At 43.7% G+C, this 16278-nt stretch overlaps 2 protein-coding genes across 4 annotated transcripts in view; both read left to right on the plus strand.

The window, feature by feature from the left end:
- The first annotated feature begins 629 nt into the window (after positions 1-629).
- Positions 630-4899, plus strand: htatip2 (HIV-1 Tat interactive protein 2). Of its 2 annotated transcripts, none has more exons than XM_076078774.1 (7): positions 630-799; positions 1388-1577; positions 1669-1776; positions 2089-2226; positions 2350-2411; positions 3013-3248; positions 3979-4899. In XM_076078774.1, the coding sequence occupies exons 1-6, from the start codon at positions 684-686 to the stop codon at positions 3227-3229; spliced, it is 831 nt and encodes a 276-aa protein (XP_075934889.1). In that variant the 5' UTR covers positions 630-683; the 3' UTR covers positions 3230-3248; positions 3979-4899. The 2 variants fall into 2 exon arrangements, with proteins under 2 accessions (XP_075934889.1, XP_075934890.1); XM_076078775.1 differs by lacking the exon at positions 630-799 and adding an exon at positions 869-1019.
- A 662-nt stretch (positions 4900-5561) lies between these two features.
- The window catches only part of prmt3 (protein arginine methyltransferase 3), a 54398-nt gene continuing 43681 nt past the window's right edge, over positions 5562-16278 (plus strand). The window contains exons 1-9 of one of the 2 annotated variants that reach the window (XM_076078785.1): positions 5562-5613; positions 5864-6002; positions 6283-6365; positions 6464-6513; positions 6706-6811; positions 8105-8264; positions 8783-8924; positions 11041-11106; positions 12374-12495. In XM_076078785.1, the coding sequence (XP_075934900.1) occupies positions 5592-5613; positions 5864-6002; positions 6283-6365; positions 6464-6513; positions 6706-6811; positions 8105-8264; positions 8783-8924; positions 11041-11106; positions 12374-12495 (890 nt within the window). In that variant the 5' untranslated portion in view covers positions 5562-5591. Of the gene's footprint in view, positions 5623-5863; positions 6003-6282; positions 6366-6463; positions 6514-6705; positions 6812-8104; positions 8265-8782; positions 8925-11040; positions 11107-12373; positions 12496-16278 lie in introns of both variants that reach the window. The other variant, XM_076078784.1, reaches the window with a different exon arrangement.

The raw sequence follows: 16278 nt of genomic DNA on the forward strand, positions 1-16278 counted from the left end.
TGAGGATGTGGTTTACCTATATAAGCACCTCCTTGCTCCGCCCTCGCTCTCTCTCTCATCTGCCTGGCACCAGACCCTGGTCTGCAGTGGGATTTGCACACTACAGTTTACTTGTGTCCTGTAAATAAACTGGCAGCTGTGGTTGTTTTTAACGTAACTTGGTGTTGTGTCCCTCCTATATGTTGCGACTCCCGAGCCGGTCGTAACAAGACCAAATAAGCAATTTAGTGCAACAGTTGGACACTAATTATGTTGTAATGGGCCATGATATTGAAATTAGAGTGGTTGGAAAATAAATACATAAAATTGTATTATTCTACGGTTGTAGGATATTCTTCTAATCTATTATATATATATATATATATATATATTCTTGCAGTTTTTTTTTTTAAATGCCAAGTGCGCATGCGCAAACGTTTTCCATGGTGGAAAATGAGGATGACTGTCTTGCTGAAGTTCAAAGATGTCTCCCTTTCTGTTGAATTAAAACTATAATACCAAATAAATAAAATACATAATTAACACTATTGCCATAAACTCGTGCAGTCTGTCGTTGACGGTGACGAGAATTGATACGTTTTCCCTCAGCCTATCAACGAGGCAGAAAGACAGCACCGTCTGTGAAGATGAAGCAACCAGGAAGTGTTCCAGCTATTTATCCATTGCTCCCAGCAACGTCTGTTATGAAAATACTAGACACTGCCCTCGGAAAAGCGACCGGGCTGTTAACGGTCTTTATTGTTGTCATTGCAGCGGTTTTGAATTATTTCGACGACCCTGATCCGGTGAAATACACGAGGTAAACACCGGGCGGGGGTCTTTAGTCAGCCAGCTCTGTCAGCTGGACTCTGCACACACATGCGTTAATTTAACTGCTAGCTGCTAACACCAGGAAATGGCTACAGGCAACGTTACGTCAGCTAAATGCGAATATGAGTAATGTTAGCCACGAGAAAAGCAACGACTTTATTACATTTTAGGAACGTTCCTCCCGGGGGTCTCCATGCTTTAACAAACAGGTGCATTTAAAGTTACTTTACTGTTTGGAGAACATACTCACCGTGTGAAACAAAACTACGACTGGATTCTAAATTATAGACATCTTCTCGTTGATTCGTCGTAAATCGTGTCGACTACATAAGAGTTTTTATTATTTTATATGGTCGATTGCTGCCCGTCCATTTCTGAAGTTAGCGCAATTCATTTCCAATTGATTGTCCAAATTAGTATGTGAAATCACGCCTTTATGCCAAGATAGTCAATAAACAATGTTCGCGCAGCATGTTTCACATTTGCATACATTGCCTGCATCTAATACACTTTGTTTGCGTTGAGCATTACCTGAACTCGTGCCTAAGAGCAGCCTGTTTGTTTTTGGCACACGCAGCATGGCGGAGGACATGAAGACTCTGGAGGAAAACTTCAGGCAGCAAAATAAAAGCTGCTTCATCCTTGGTGCCTCTGGAGAAACAGGCAAGAAGTTGCTTCAAGAGCTGCTGGGGCACAACATCTTCTCCAAGATCACCCTCATCGGGAGGAGACGGCTCTCCTTTGAAGACAAGGCATATGAAGACCTGGTCAGTGGGTTGATTCTCTAGTCGGTTGACAACATTGTCTGAGATTCATCATGTTGAGAGTGACATTTTCTTTTGTTTTCTATGCCTCCAGCTACAAGAGGTGGTGGACTTTGAGAAGCTTGACGATCATGCTGCAGCCTTCCAGGGCCATGATGTTGGCTACTGCTGCCTGGGAACAACCAAAGCAAAAGCAGGGACTGTAAGTTAAACATTACAAATCAAACGCTGATGGATCATTAGGATTTTACTGTTGAACTGTGGCACAAGTTACCAAAATACCTCCATATTCTCCGTGCAAAGTATTGTCAACTGTAGAATGTTCTGCTCTGGACATAGCTGGGTCACGACTATTAAAAAGGGTTAACCCTAACCGTATGTTAAATTTTTTATTTTTTTTAAAATATATATATAGTAAGAGTTTTAAAATCCTCAAATATTTATATCATATTGTCTTCAGAAGTTCAGTATTGGTCGGGGTGTATGTCAAAGTCATTTTCTTCTGTTACTTCAGGAAGGATTCATCCGCGTTGATCACGACTACGTCCTAAAATCAGCAGAGCTCGCCAAAGCAGGAGGCTGCACACAGTTCCACCTGGAGTCCTCCAGAGGAGCCGATAAAGACAGCAGCTTCCTCTACCTCAAAGTCAAGGTGTTTTATTTCCTTCCTCTACTGCAGGCCACTTACTGAAGTCTTCCTCTTTCTCTTGCCCGTTTTGTCTCATTAAATAATGACGTTGGACAATTACTGGAATTTTTTTATTTTTTTTCCCAGGGACAAGTGGAAGCAGAGATTGAGGCGCTGGGTTTTGACAGATATTCTATTTACAGACCAGGGTGAGTGAGCTCATTTACTGAATTAAAATAATGTTTTAAGACTTTCAAATCACCATTAACCATTTGACACTAATAATTAAACGCCAAAACACATCTAATTGTTGGCATGGATTAGGACATCTGATGGCTGTTCCCAATGCAAAGGCCCGGTGAGCAGAACAAAACAAAATCTGGATGGACTCTCATGTTCATCCGTGGCTTCATTCGCATCATCACTCGAGAAGAGGAGTGCAAACATTATGTTTCACTTATGTTTCAGGGACTGTGATTGAGGTTGTTTCAACTCCTCCCCTGCTGCTAATTTGGCAGTTTGACATGTTAGAATGTGATTTGATGCACCGATCGAACATCACGTTATCGTATAATTTAGCAGCTCATTTACGATACTGCACATGTTGCAAACTGTTGCTACGCACCTGTTAGCAGCTGGTGGGCAGCACAGTCCTTCTTGGCTAAATAACAGCTAAGGAAAGGGGCTGTTTGGCTGCAAGCGGTGAAAGTATTCTAAATAACATTTAAAACGGATGTTTGACTTTTTAGGTGAGCCTTTCTTATAGGTGGCTAAAATACTTCTTCTTTTTTTTTTTTTTTTCTCCGACAGGGTTTTGTTGGTAGACAGGCAGGAGAGTCGGCCCGGTGAGTGGCTGGCCAGGAAATTCTTCGGTGCCTTTTCTGCTGTGTCTTCCACGTCCATGTCCATCCCAATCGAAGTGGTGGCTAAAGCGATGGCGTCAAACACTCTGCTTCAACCTGAGCAGAAGTCTGAGATCCTGGAGAACAAAGACATCGCCAGTCTGGGGAAAAGTGCAGAGAAGTGAGAGAAGGAAATACCCAGAGGTGAGAACGATGATTCCCATTTACACTGATCAATTCAAGCAGTAATTTCCTGGTTGGACTCCTTGACATCTATATCTGACTATATGGATGTCAAGCCTTTTGCATTAGACACAAGACACTGAGGCAGTGCACCACACAAATGGGTGGTCATAGTCTCCACGTTATTAATCCTTTTTTGTGCAAGTACTAGTTTGTTTTTATGTCTTCATCTTAATGTTATTGCCCTATTTAGCTTCCATAGAAATGCTCTTCTTAAAAATTGCTGGGTGGTAAATATTGGTGCTCAGAAGTGGTTTTAAAATCCAGTTTTTCTGTGAAGTCGGATTAAAGATTCGCCACTAAAGGAATCACTGTTGCTTAAACAAGCAAAACAAAGGCTTTCAGCTGATTCATGATCCAAATTCCTAAAGCTGTACCTGTGCAAAGTTAAAGCGTAACTTTGGTATTTTTCAACCTGGACCCTTTTGTATTTGTGTCTAAGTGATTAATGGGGACAATTCTTTTTAAAAATTGGTCCAGTATTGAGCAAGACGGCGGGCGCTACATCTCGTTCTGCTGCAGTGTTCTCGCTCGATACTGGACCAATTTCAAAACTCTCCATTAGTCACTTAGACACAAAAACATGGGAACATAGGGTCCAGGCTTAAAAATACCAAAGACGGGTCAGAGTTCACTGTGATGTTCTGTGTCACCTGTATTCAAACTGCTCATTTTATTCTTCTCTTTTCAGGTCATTTCAGCGGATAAACAGAGACGACTCCATACTGCAAACACTGTTCAGGTCATCATCATCATGTCAAAGCATTTTCACATTACTTCAAATGTATCCATGAGGTTTTCAATAGTCAGAAAGCCTTACAACTGCCTTAAAGTAAATGCTTGAGTTTATTCGACACTAGATTAAAATATTGGATGGATTTAACATATTTTCATTATAATTATTTTACTGTGTGGGTGTTTAATTTTTAATATTGGGTAATATCAGATATATGCGCTATACTATATCTGTGCACTACAGCATGTAATATATTGGATGCATATCACCATATCTATGCTATTGTTTTTCCTGGTAAATTCTGAAATATTAAGACTCTTTATTTCTATTTCATTTATTGTTTTATTTCTGTTTCATAGTTGTACACAACTGTCTTCTACTTTAATACATTTTATTTCCTTTTTTTCTTCTTATACTTGTGTTTTGATGTATGTTGCTCTAAGTGAAGCACTTCAAATCGCCTTTTTTGAGAGATGATTTTCAAATAAACTTGCCTTTTCTCCGTGATCTAGCAGCGCCCCCTTGTGACTGAATGTGGTCACACTCATTGGGCTCTAAATACTGGTATGATATAGGGGTTGTTTTTTATTAAGTAGCTTTGGTTTATTTGCTGCTAAAAACATACAGTAAAAAACAGTCTATTTGAGGTCATCTTTGTAGCAAGACAATGGCAACACCAGTAAGAGGGTGAGGCCTTATGGTTAAGCAGATGTATTTTCTGCAACTTATCTGTATTTGTAGCTATAACGAGTGTGAATGTCAAGGTTATGATTAAAATATCCAAACATACCGTTTTCTCCCCCTACAGATTTTAAAGCTATGGGAGCTCTGCAGCTTGTCCACAAAAGGGTCGTTGAATAAATATTTTAAACTCTGCTGGATTTGTTCTTCTGTTTTTATTTAAAGTTAGCTAAACATCTGTTTTTCCTGACTATTAAAGTTAAGTTATTGTGTGTAACCACACACATAAATATAACTTACACTCACCAAAAAATACATGGAGCATTTGACAATACTTGATGTTTTGAAGCCATTTCCATGTTTTATAGAGACTTTGAACTGCGACAGTGACCCAATTGCCAAGTTGCTAACATTATGTCAATGGTTGCAACTGATTTTTTTTCGGCTAAACAATTGAAATTTTAGCCCAATCGATTATATTTTATAATCACTTTGCATTTTATTTAGATATTTTCTCCAATGTTTTGCCCATCAAGCTTAAGTCCACACACTACAGCTGTAACGCTAAATGTTTTCTTTGCAATTAATCCTTTATTGCTGAGCGGGTTCAAGGTTGTGCTCAGAGTTTTTGCAATCAATCTGTAATACAGTTGGAGATCTGCACTGTTCCATAGGTGACAATAAAACCTGTTAAATAGTGTGAGTGTCGTAAAATTATACCTTTCACCTTCATGGGCAGATAAAGTATCTAAGATCAGCAATTCATAAATTAAACTCTGGCGACATCTTGTGGTCGTTATCTGTAAGTGTCTCTTCTGACTCGGCCCGGCCCCCTTCTTTACGTCACCAAACGTCACCAGGAAGTCCACTGTAACCAAGGCGGCATCATGGCAGAATACACAGACCCACGTGAGTTTGGTAAATAGCAAATTTAAAACCCCCCCCTAAAAAACTATAGCTGGTATAAAAGCATGCGCTTATTGTGGCTGGCGAACCTTTCTATTGCGTATTGTCAATTTGTTGCGTCACACGATGCGTTAGCAGCCGTTTTCCCAGCTGTAATGGCTGTAACGGTGATGCTAACTCTTTTAAATAATTAGCTTTAGCCAAAGGACCTGTGTGCAAAGCGGCTGTAATGAATGAGGTTTCACTTTGACAGGCGGCGATGGAGCTGCCGACGAGATGCCGGAGCTCTCTGACGGTGATGATGAAGACATGGATAATGATGAAGAGCCGTGGCAGTGGGAGGAGGAGGAGGACGGTCTACCGGTTAACGTCACGTGTCTGTTCTGTGACAGGTGAGAGAGCTTTGTGTTTTCACATATACAGTATCAGACGGACAGTCCCAACTGTTTGTCTTCACTTTCAATAACTATACAATAATTGGATATCCATACTAAGTACTTATAAATACAATTCAAGGTTTACTTCTAAATGTTACTACTACACTGTACTCTTTTACCATGCAATAAAGCAAGGCATCTCAGATGCTGTTTTTGATTTTTAAAGATTTAATATGTGTAAATGTATATGTTTTATTTAAACAGATTTTCCTACCTGTGTCATTTTGTGTTTCAGGTTGCTGAACTCTGTGCCTGCCACCCTGCAGCACTGCACGGATGAGCACCAGGTCAACCTCGTGGACGTGATAAGAAAACACAGTAAGTAGAGTCAGAGGCTCTCCTGCGGCAAAGAAGAACCGGAGGATCCTTCGGTTCTGTTGAAATGGCTCACCTTCTTTCCTTTTCTCTCTCGTTAGATTTAGATGACTACGGTTACATAAAGATGATCAACTTCATACGGTCAACAGTAAGTATTGTAATGAGATGTGATTTATTTATTCAACATTATATTGTTGAGTTTCATTTTTGTATTCATGGGGCGTTGGAATTGTAAATATTTCATTTTAAAAAAACATCAGAAAACATCCACTAAAAGATAATTAAAAGAACTTAAGAAAATAAAAAAGTATGATAGGATTGCTGATTTATTTTTTTATAGAAATGCGATGCATCCGGTCTGACGGGGCTGCCAGACGCTCCTTTACCCTGGGAGAGCGAAGACTTCCTGAGACCAGTCCTGCAGGACGACCTTCTGCTGCAGACAGGTACAGCCAGTGTGGCAGTATTATGCTGAAGTCTCATTCTCAATAAGCAGTATCGCCTCCAAGATTTAATGGACTAAGCCAAGAAAATCAACGAGGCTATGCACGCTTTGCACACTCATCGCCGAGGCTGATATCGAAACAACTATGCCCTGCAACGAAATCTACACCGCACACTCGAACCTGACACACACGCACACGCACACACACCACACTAAACCACACATTTGCATTGCAGATCATTTGCAAAAGCTACACCCATGAAAGAAGGCCTGACCAGAAACGACTGTATTCAATGGCAATATAAGAGGAGACACCTAAGCAATATTTTTCTGAATTCATATTGTAAATAAATGTTTTACAGTTTGAATCATTAGCGCTGTTGGACAAGAAACCCCTTAAAACTTTGCTGATGAGGCTTTCAGTTGGTCTCACGAACTCCTTTACGTTTTATTTTAGCCTTTGATTTTCGAGTAATTGCCTGGAGTTTGACTAAAATCCTCATCAGATATGTCAACAGATAGTACCAGAAGAAGTTCATAGATGTTCCCAGCACCACGTGGAACTAGCTTATCACTCGCTCACATTTAGCACGTTGGTACTTGTTTGCAGTTTGTCCCTTTTTTATCAGCAGTGGTCCAGAGGAGAGAGGTGTAGAATTCAATGAAAGTGATTTGGACAAAGTGTCGAAAGAGGTTGAACGAAGTGGTTCAGGTTGCTGTTCTTTTGTAGATTTGCGGTGCAGCCTGCTGCTTGTCTATAGACTCTGCAGTCAGTGATTTGTTTCTCAGAATCCTCTTTGAAAAGCCCCTCAGAGAAGGAGCAGCTTTAGTATTCTGCGTCGGTGCAGAGAGCTCTAGTGGAGTGGCAGATATTCCGCTTGAGAAAATGCAACGGTGATGAACCGTATTCAGCCCCGCGGCCTGTTTGCAGAAACCGGCCTCCGTGCCTCCTCTGCGGTGCACATCTCCGCTCCCAGAAGCAACACTCATTTCTTGCATGGAGTTATTGTTTTCATAAGAGGTCTTTAAAACTACTGGAAGGTCTGAAAATCAGAATTTAGGCAGATTATCATTTTTAGATATGACCTGAATGGATTTAGTCTGATTCCACATCCACTTCACTTAACCGACCCTCCAAGGAAAATGTAACAGCCATTTAAAATATAACACAACTCATGCACGGCATGAATTTACAAAATTATATATATACAATGTATACTATGTTTTTAGTCACTGTGGTGAGCCTTGATGTTATACATCTCTGTTTGTCTCCCCCTCTCTGTGTTTCTGACAGACCTCGAGGAGCTCTGTGAGGGCTCCAGCCTGTCGATGTGCCCGTCGTCTGGGACCAAGTCCCATGATGCACTGCAGCAAAGGGCCCTGGCCGCTGAGGAGAGAGCCCGTACTGCAGAGGAGGCGCTGACCAGAGCCATGGACGACCTGCACAAACTCAAGTCAGTGAAGTTTCTGCATTTTTTACTTTCTCTGTATCACTACTATGTGTGATATGGTTGTCATATTAGTTTATTTCATGTCAGTCCTGGGTAGATTTTCTTTTCCTTTCCATGTTCTTGAGAGCTTGCGGTGTACTCGGTGTGGCGCTCTACTTCTGCACTACCCTCCTGAGGCCAGCAGGGGGACACAGTGAACCCAGTATTGCAGCAACATCAACTAGAGTACCTTGTTGAAGAAGTTTGGAGGAAGGGGAAGGATATAAAAAGAGAAAGGAAAATTCCACTGCAGCATGGAGGTTAAAGTGAGGAGGGGAGGTAGGAAAGGGGGGCAATAAGGGAAAATTACAGAAAGAGTGAGGTTGGGGCGGTTGGAAGAGAGTTAGAAAGATTAATGCCTCCCATCTCCTCCATTTACTGCTACGTCCTGCATGAAGGTTGTGTGTGCTTTCTGCTTTTCAGCTCGCTGCTTTTGTCCCAATAAGAGACGTTAAAGGCAGATATATCTGGTGTGCTTTCAGGCTCCTGGCTCAGGGTTTGGTACTGAACTCAGGGACGAGCAAACCAGGCAACCTGGGCGCGGTGGCCGAGCTCCGAGAGGACGAGGACGAGGCCTACTTCAGCTCCTACGGCCATTATAGCATCCACGAGGAGATGCTGAAGGTCTGAGTTGTGCAAACACACATAGCACCAACCCACGCACACACTGACCAGGCCTGCAGGTCTCATTACTGTCGTGTGACTCGCTTCTCCCCCGGGCGCAGCCGTCTCTGCAGAGCGAAATGGGGTTCATCAGTGTACGTCTTGGCTGAAAGATTTCCATGTAGCACGTATAGGAAAAATCATCATCTTTATGCACACATTGGTACTGAGGACAAGACATTTCCTCAAAAGTGATAAATCAGCAATAAGCGCTGAGCTCTCATGTGAGACACCGGCAGTGCCGCTGCATGGCGGATGCTCCAAACGTGGAAATACATCTTTACGCTGCTCAAGTGCTGAAACCTGAAAGTGTCAGCAAGCTGGGGGGGCTTTTTTGTGTGTGTGTGGGGGAGGGGGGGGGGGGTCAGCTCTGTCTCCTCCTTTCCTGTTCTACTTACCGCAGTGCTTAGACATATCCCTGTTGGCTGTCCTGATTGGTGCCAAGCACTGTTAAGTTTTGCGTCATTTGTTCCTGCGTCAGGCTCTAAACTCGCATCAGAGCCTCAGGAGGGGGAAAGAACACGTGAGGCGGGGGGGGGGGCTTTGCGGTAGAAAGTGTTTTCAACTCTTTCACAGGTCGTCGTGGAGTGCATCATCTATGACGTGTGTTTTAGAGACCGTATGAAAGGACGTCATGAATCCACTTTAAATTTGTTCCTGCTTTAATATAACAACTGGATGCTGGCCAATCAGTGGGACGAAGACGTCAGAATTGTTCCATCGTAAACCGACCTCTTTCGCTTGCTTTTGTGCTAACTTTTAGTTTAAGCGAAGACTTTTGGTGTCCCCTCGAACAATGAATTGTCTTTATACCGAACTTCGTATTTGAATTATAGCCTTCATTTCACAAAACATTGTCTTAGAAAACAGGTTCAGATTTTACATTTTTTGTTTATCTTAAAAACAATACCCATATATACAATATGTACAATAACAGAGTGAATTGTTTGCGATAATATTTCCTCCCTCACGCGATCACTACAACACTAATGTAAAATCCAAAGTCTTTGTTCTTTGGAGAAATCCATTGAAAAGATCCTCATCTGCTATATTGTGATGCAGCATAACTTATTAGCATTTATTTCACTGGTCCAGCGAAGTACAATGAACCGTGAATGAGTCTGTGGTTATCAGAGTAACTTTACTGAGGAGTTACTAATTGAAAACTTCCTTTTATGTAAATATCCTCCAAGAGCTCAGTATTGAATAAGAACCTCCTCAGTTCCACGGTGTCCTGCACTCAGCCATGTTACTGTCACGCTGAGTGTTTGTGGGCAGATTTGATTGGCAGGTTAATTAGCGAGTCCTGACCTGACCACTACAAATGCTAGGGTCCCTCCCGGTTGTATTTATCCCATTCCAAGAATCCCCCACCGTCTGTTTTGATCTGCTGTTATCTGTGAAGCAAAAGCTTTACATGCTCTGAGTTTTTTTTTTTTTTTCCAAGGTGGCTGATAAGGCCGCTGTATATCACAAGAACATAACATAACAACGTAAAAGTCGTAGAACTCCAAGAATGCAAATCATCTTTAAAAGGCGACATTCCCTTAACCTTTAGAAACCCTGCAGTAAATTGTGTATTTTCGTCAAACACGTTAACATGTTTTATTCTGTCTTTCAATTATTTTACTGTCCGTGTGTATTGTTCCTAAGTTTTGAATATTCTCAGCGCTCAACAATAATGAATGTCTGCTCGCAAGTCATAAAAAAAATAATTAAACACTTTTTCCAGGGCTGATGATGGAAGTGGCTACGTAGTGAGCCTGCTCGCTTCCCTGTTAGCTCTGTTGAGGCTCTGCACATGTGCAGTACCAATCGGACATGTGACAGCGGCGGCTAAAGATAAAGTTCACGAGCTGAAGCACAAGCGAGCATTTCAATTGTCCTGGAAACAGGAGTTTAGTTGGGTGGCATTAGAGAATGTGGGCAAAACTCCAGTTTTATTTATGATTTAAAAAATGAGAATGAACTTCTTCTTCTAGTCTTTGTTGTTATTTCATAACTGCTAATAAATAATACAGATTTTATAGGGGCAAGATAAAAAATTGCTGACATTGATCCCTGATTCTCTCTGCAGGATAAAGTGCGCACGGAGAGTTACCGCGACTTCATGTACCGCAACCCCGAAGTGTTCAGAGACAAGGTGAGCCAAATGCAAACAGATATGTGTATTAATGTGTGTGTGTACAGTTTTTGCAGGGTAGCCCGGCGGTTTAATGTACAGCCAAGCCTATTAACAGAGAAAAGGCGTGTGCGCTTTGCAGGAAAGACATTAATAAGGGGACGGTGTCTGATTTAAAACACAGTGTGACTTTATTAGCTCCTTGAATGTCGACTGCAGAGTGCTGATAACACACGCATGCAATCCACCACCAAACCCAGAACAACCCCCCCCCCCCAAAAGCCCTCCCAACTGGCCCCCACTCATTCCCCTGCAGAAAGCAGCAGCCTGTATCATGACCATCCATTATGTGGGCGGCTGCTGGTTAGATGGGATGAGGCTGTAGAGTGGGGAGGCAGGTTTTGTTGATGAGAACGTACATTATCCCTGTCACAGCGACGCATTCGGCAGAGAGGGAAGTGTCACCTTCTAACAGGAAGTGCTAGACGGAGAACAAGCCAGGATGTTTGAGTACGGTTAAAGAGAGGCTACACAGAGTACAGGAAGATGGAGGAAAGAGAGGAGTTGTGTCAGCAGCGTGTCGGCGACCCTCTGTGAACCCATAAAGGCAGCGGGATGCTTGCAGGCAGGTTAAAGTGGCCTTAAATAGAGACGCACATTAACACCGTGATACATATAGAGGCCATATAGTCATTGCAGCTGTGCCTCGGCCGTTTAACACCAGTCGGGGGCGAAGATGAACAAATTAACTGTAGCCTAACCTGAAATAGAAGTGACTCAACAACAATGGCTTGATGAGGGGAAAAAAGATACTTTGGGGAGCAGTTAAGGTGCTGAAGACAGCATGCCAAACATACAGGCTGTTCATTTTGATGACTTGGTACAAACGTGGAAGTCAAAGCAGCTAGAGGTGACTTGGATGTTGAAGTTCATTTTGTCAGCCTCCCTGACAGTTGCTGCTTGTTCGTTTGTTCGTTATTTCTACATATTTTGGTTTTCCAATGCAAGAAAAATGTTTAAACGTAGCTCCTCAGAACTGATTTAAGCTCTTGGCTAAAATGCTTTGATAGATTTATAAAGCATACACAGTATACTGTATTAACACGTTTTTCTTATGCATAGCAAGTGTTGCGGCTCCTCAAAGTTCAAAGCCAACAGTTCCATTTCATCCTGATGAAGTTGCCTGGATTTTCAAATCAATTTGAGTGTTTTTGTCGAGCTCTTTTTTTTCCCCCCAGTGTTCATATTCTGCCCCTCTCCCCCACCCTCTCCCCCTCCCATCCTGCAGGTGGTGCTCGATGTGGGCTGTGGGACTGGCATACTGTCCATGTTCGCTGCCAGAGCTGGGGCCAAGCAGGTGATAGCAGTCGACCAATCGGCAATCATCTATCAGGCCATGGACATAGTCAGGTGAGACACACACACACTACGGTCAGTCACTTTTTAAAATTTTTTAAACCTTTGCCTCCACCCAAATACATTGGAGGTTAACGGAATCTCATGTATGTTGCTTACAACAATGAAAAACTCAACAGGAACTTGTCTTTCAGTCAGCAGCTAACATGCTGGCAGATTAGCTCACAAGCTGTAGTGCTAGCTCGGTCAGACGTGACCCTCGCCCTGCACGTCATAGCAGTCCTTCAAGAGTTGGGAAAGAGACGTCGGTAATTCGGCAGATTTGTGTTTTAAGGTAAATCAACTTCCCGGTATGAACACTTGAATATCCATCCATCCATCCATTTTCCACCGCTTATCCGGGGTCGGGTCGCGGTGGCAGTAGGTCAAGCAGGCCGACCCAGACCTCCCTCTCACCGGCAACATGTTCCAGCTCATTCTGGGGGATCCCGAGGCGTTCCCAGGCCAGCTGGGAGATGTAATCTCTCCAGCGTGTTCTGGGTCTTCCCCGGGGTCTCTTCCCAGTTGGACGTGCCTGGAAAACCTCCAGTGGGAGGCGTCCAGGAGGCATCCTAATTAGATGCCCGAACCACCTCAGCTGACTCCTTTCGACGCGAAGGAGTAGCGGCTCGACTCCAAGCTCCCTCCTGATGACCGAGCTCCTTACCCTATCTCTAAGGCTGAGCCCGGCCACCCTACGGAGGAAGCTCATTTCGGCCGCTTGTAGCCGCGACCTTGTCCTTTCGGTCACGACCCAGAGTTCGTGACCATAGGTGAGGGTAGGAACGTAGACCGAGTGGTAAATTGAAAGCTTTGCCTTCCGGCTCAGCTCCCTCTTCACCAAGACGGTCCGGTGCAGCGCCTGCTTTACTGCTGCAGCTGCACCGATCCGTCTGTCGATCTCCCGCTCCATCTTACCCTCACTCGTGAACAAGACCCCGAGATACTTAAACTCCTTCGCTTGAGGTAGGCACTCCGTCCCCACCTGGAGGGAGCAATCCACCGGTTTCCGGCAGAGCACCATGGCCTCAGATTTGGAGGTGCTAACTCTCATCCCCGCCGCTTCACACTCGGCTGCAAACCGTCCCAGTGAATGCTGGAGGTCACGATCCGAGGAGGCTAACAGGACCACATCATCCGCAAATAGCAGAGAGGCGATCCCGAGACCCCCGAAACTGACGTTCTCCGCCCCCAGGCTGCGCCTAGATATCCTGTCCATGAAAATCACGAACAGGACCGGTGACAAAGGGCAGCCCTGGCGGAGGCCAACACCCACCGGGAACGTGTCTGACTTATTGCCGAGAATGCGGACACAGCTCCTACTGCAGTCGTACAGAGACCGGATCGCCCGTTGTAATGGGTCCGGCACCCCATACTCCCGCAGCACCCCCCACAAGACCCCCCGAGGGACCCGGTCGAAAGCCTTCTCCAAGTCCACAAAGCACATGTAGACTGGTTGGGCAAACTCCCACTTGAATATCACTTATTTAAAACCCAGAATTACGTTCCGTCCTCCGTTCATGTGAATGAGGCGTCATTCTCCACTGAGCAGCTTTCATAGGAATGAACGGGGCGCCGCCACCGCCGCTGTATCAAGTTCTCTTTACGCAACCACGGAGCAGACGGGTCCTTTTTCCCTTTGTGTGCAGCAGAGGATTGTGGGAGTAGAGGTCTGTGTGACCTCCAGCCACCTTTTTATTTGTTGCAACTGGTTGACTTCAATAGAGCTGCTGTCAGTCGTGTGGCCAGAATGCAGATAATTTACACCTGCAGTCGGACTCATTCACCACTCATCTCTTCTTCTCTGCAGGGGCTTCAGTCTGAGGCCTGCATTCACACACACACACACACACACACACATGTAGATGACCCCCTGTTGGTACCTTTTAATACAGTCCTCAGTCCAATTTCAGGTGGTGTGTGTTTCCAGGCTTCCAGCAGCTGCCTCTCCACAGTAGAGTCATTTACCTCCACCAGAGCCTCCACCGTCCCTACGTCTACCTGCAACCACTTCCTCCATCACACCCCTGCCTCTAAAATGCATTTTTGAGTTAGGGGCCATTATGACTGCTATTATTACCGTTATGTAAGAGAGTGTCGTATAAGCAAAACAACAGGGTTTGCTGAAGGAAAGGGACGTTTTAATTTTACAGCCCACTGACTCGCTGTTGGAGAGTGTGTTGGCATGCTGGCTGCGTCGCAGGTTCGCCAGCGGTGAAGTTTCAGCTAAAAGAAGATGTGTAACCCCCCCCCTCCTACACACTCACACATTCAGACACACACACATCTTGCCCTTGGCTCCCTTTAAAGCCACTGTCCGCTTGGGTTGTGATTCTTAAGCTCTTACTTCTGTGTGTGTCTGTACGTGTGCAGATGGCCTTTGTGTGTCCGCCACTTCCTCTTGATGTTAATATCAGGATTGTAATTAAAGTGGCTCCTGTTGGTTGGGCAGGAGCATCCATCTCCTGTCTCCACTCCGTCGCCGAAGTTTAAATGAAAAGCTAGACGTGACTTCCTTCCTTCACAGTCACTTCCTTAATGGATAATGTCCAAATACGGGTTTTTTTCTTCTTCTTTTTAAATGGCTGGAATTGATGGATTATCCAATTGAATGCTTTGAATTGTGGCAACAAAGTGGAAAAACATTTTACATAGATTAATGAAATTCAACTTTCAATGGTGAAGGAAAGATAGACGGACAGATTATCGGTTTGAGGATGTTCAGCCAACATTTGACTTTGGTCAAAGAATGCTGATCAGCCAGAAACGGGCACCCATGAATACATGTAATTCAGGACAACTTCGTGTGTATTAAAGTTTGTGTCGCTCATTATCCCAAATTCCCATTAACCCAAATATGATTAAAATAAAACTTAGATAGTTCATTTCCTTGTTTTTTCATTTAGGTAGCAGTTATTTTTTAAGTAATTTAAAAATAATCTTAAATCCTATTTTCTTTATTACCTTTTTTGTTCATAAAGGTGCTCAATATGAACTTCAGAGCATATCTTTTGCTTCCACACGAGTCTCAACGTGGGAACGGCTGCAAGCGGCTAACTGTGCAGAGGGCGATGCGGCGTTATCAGCTGTCGGCCATCAGCTAACCAGTGGGGCACGCTCACATGCACTGACCTGCACTAAAGGACAAGTTCAGATTGCAACACACACAGAGGGAGGGTACTTAATTCTCTGCTCAGGATGTCATTATTCCACTATACTTTTGTTATATTAATGCTCTGAATAACGTTTAGAGAACCTTTAATGTTCAAGTCCTGAAAGAAGCAATATTTGTGTGTGTGTGTGTGTGTGTGTGTGTGTGTGTGTGTGTGTGTGTGTGTGTGTGTGTGTGTGTGTGTGTGTGTGTGTGTGTGTGTGTGTGTGTGTGTGTGTGTGTGTGTGTGTGTACATATTTGGTGATATGGATATATTTGTTATCAAAAACCCTTCTCAATGAAGTTCGGAATTGTTTAACAAGAACATAAATGTCTGAATTATGAAGAAAAAACACATTTGTATGTCGTGAAGGATAGATTCACCCTCTAAAGAAAGCAATTATTCGCAAACACTGGTTTCTTATGATAAAATGTACAACCTCTTCCCCCCTTCTCTCTCTCTCTCTTTCTCTCTCGCTCGCCCCTTTTACGCAGAGATTCCGCAATACTGCCGTAAAGAAGATTAAGCCGGCTTCACAACGGCATAACTCTGCCCCAGTGTGTATTTTTAGTTAGCATGAAGTGTAACGTGTGTGTGTGTGTGTGTGTGTGTGTGTGTGTGTGTGTGTGTGTGTGTGTGTGTGTG

Source organism: Anarhichas minor, unplaced genomic scaffold (genome assembly GCF_050575085.1).
Source record: "Anarhichas minor isolate MPS153535 unplaced genomic scaffold, ASM5057508v1 ptg000067l, whole genome shotgun sequence".
Classification (NCBI taxonomy): domain Eukaryota; kingdom Metazoa; phylum Chordata; class Actinopteri; order Perciformes; family Anarhichadidae; genus Anarhichas; species Anarhichas minor.

Bases quoted from the DNA above. Each gene is read 5' to 3' on its own strand.
- htatip2 (XM_076078774.1), top strand. From the start codon at position 684: ATGAAAATACTAGACACTGCCCTCGGAAAAGCGACCGGGCTGTTAACG. The intron at 1,777-2,088 runs GTAAGTTAAACA...CTGTTACTTCAG, and splicing joins CCAAAGCAAAAGCAGGGACT to GAAGGATTCATCCGCGTTGA. The intron at 2,412-3,012 runs GTGAGTGAGCTC...TTTCTCCGACAG, and splicing joins TATTCTATTTACAGACCAGG to GGTTTTGTTGGTAGACAGGC.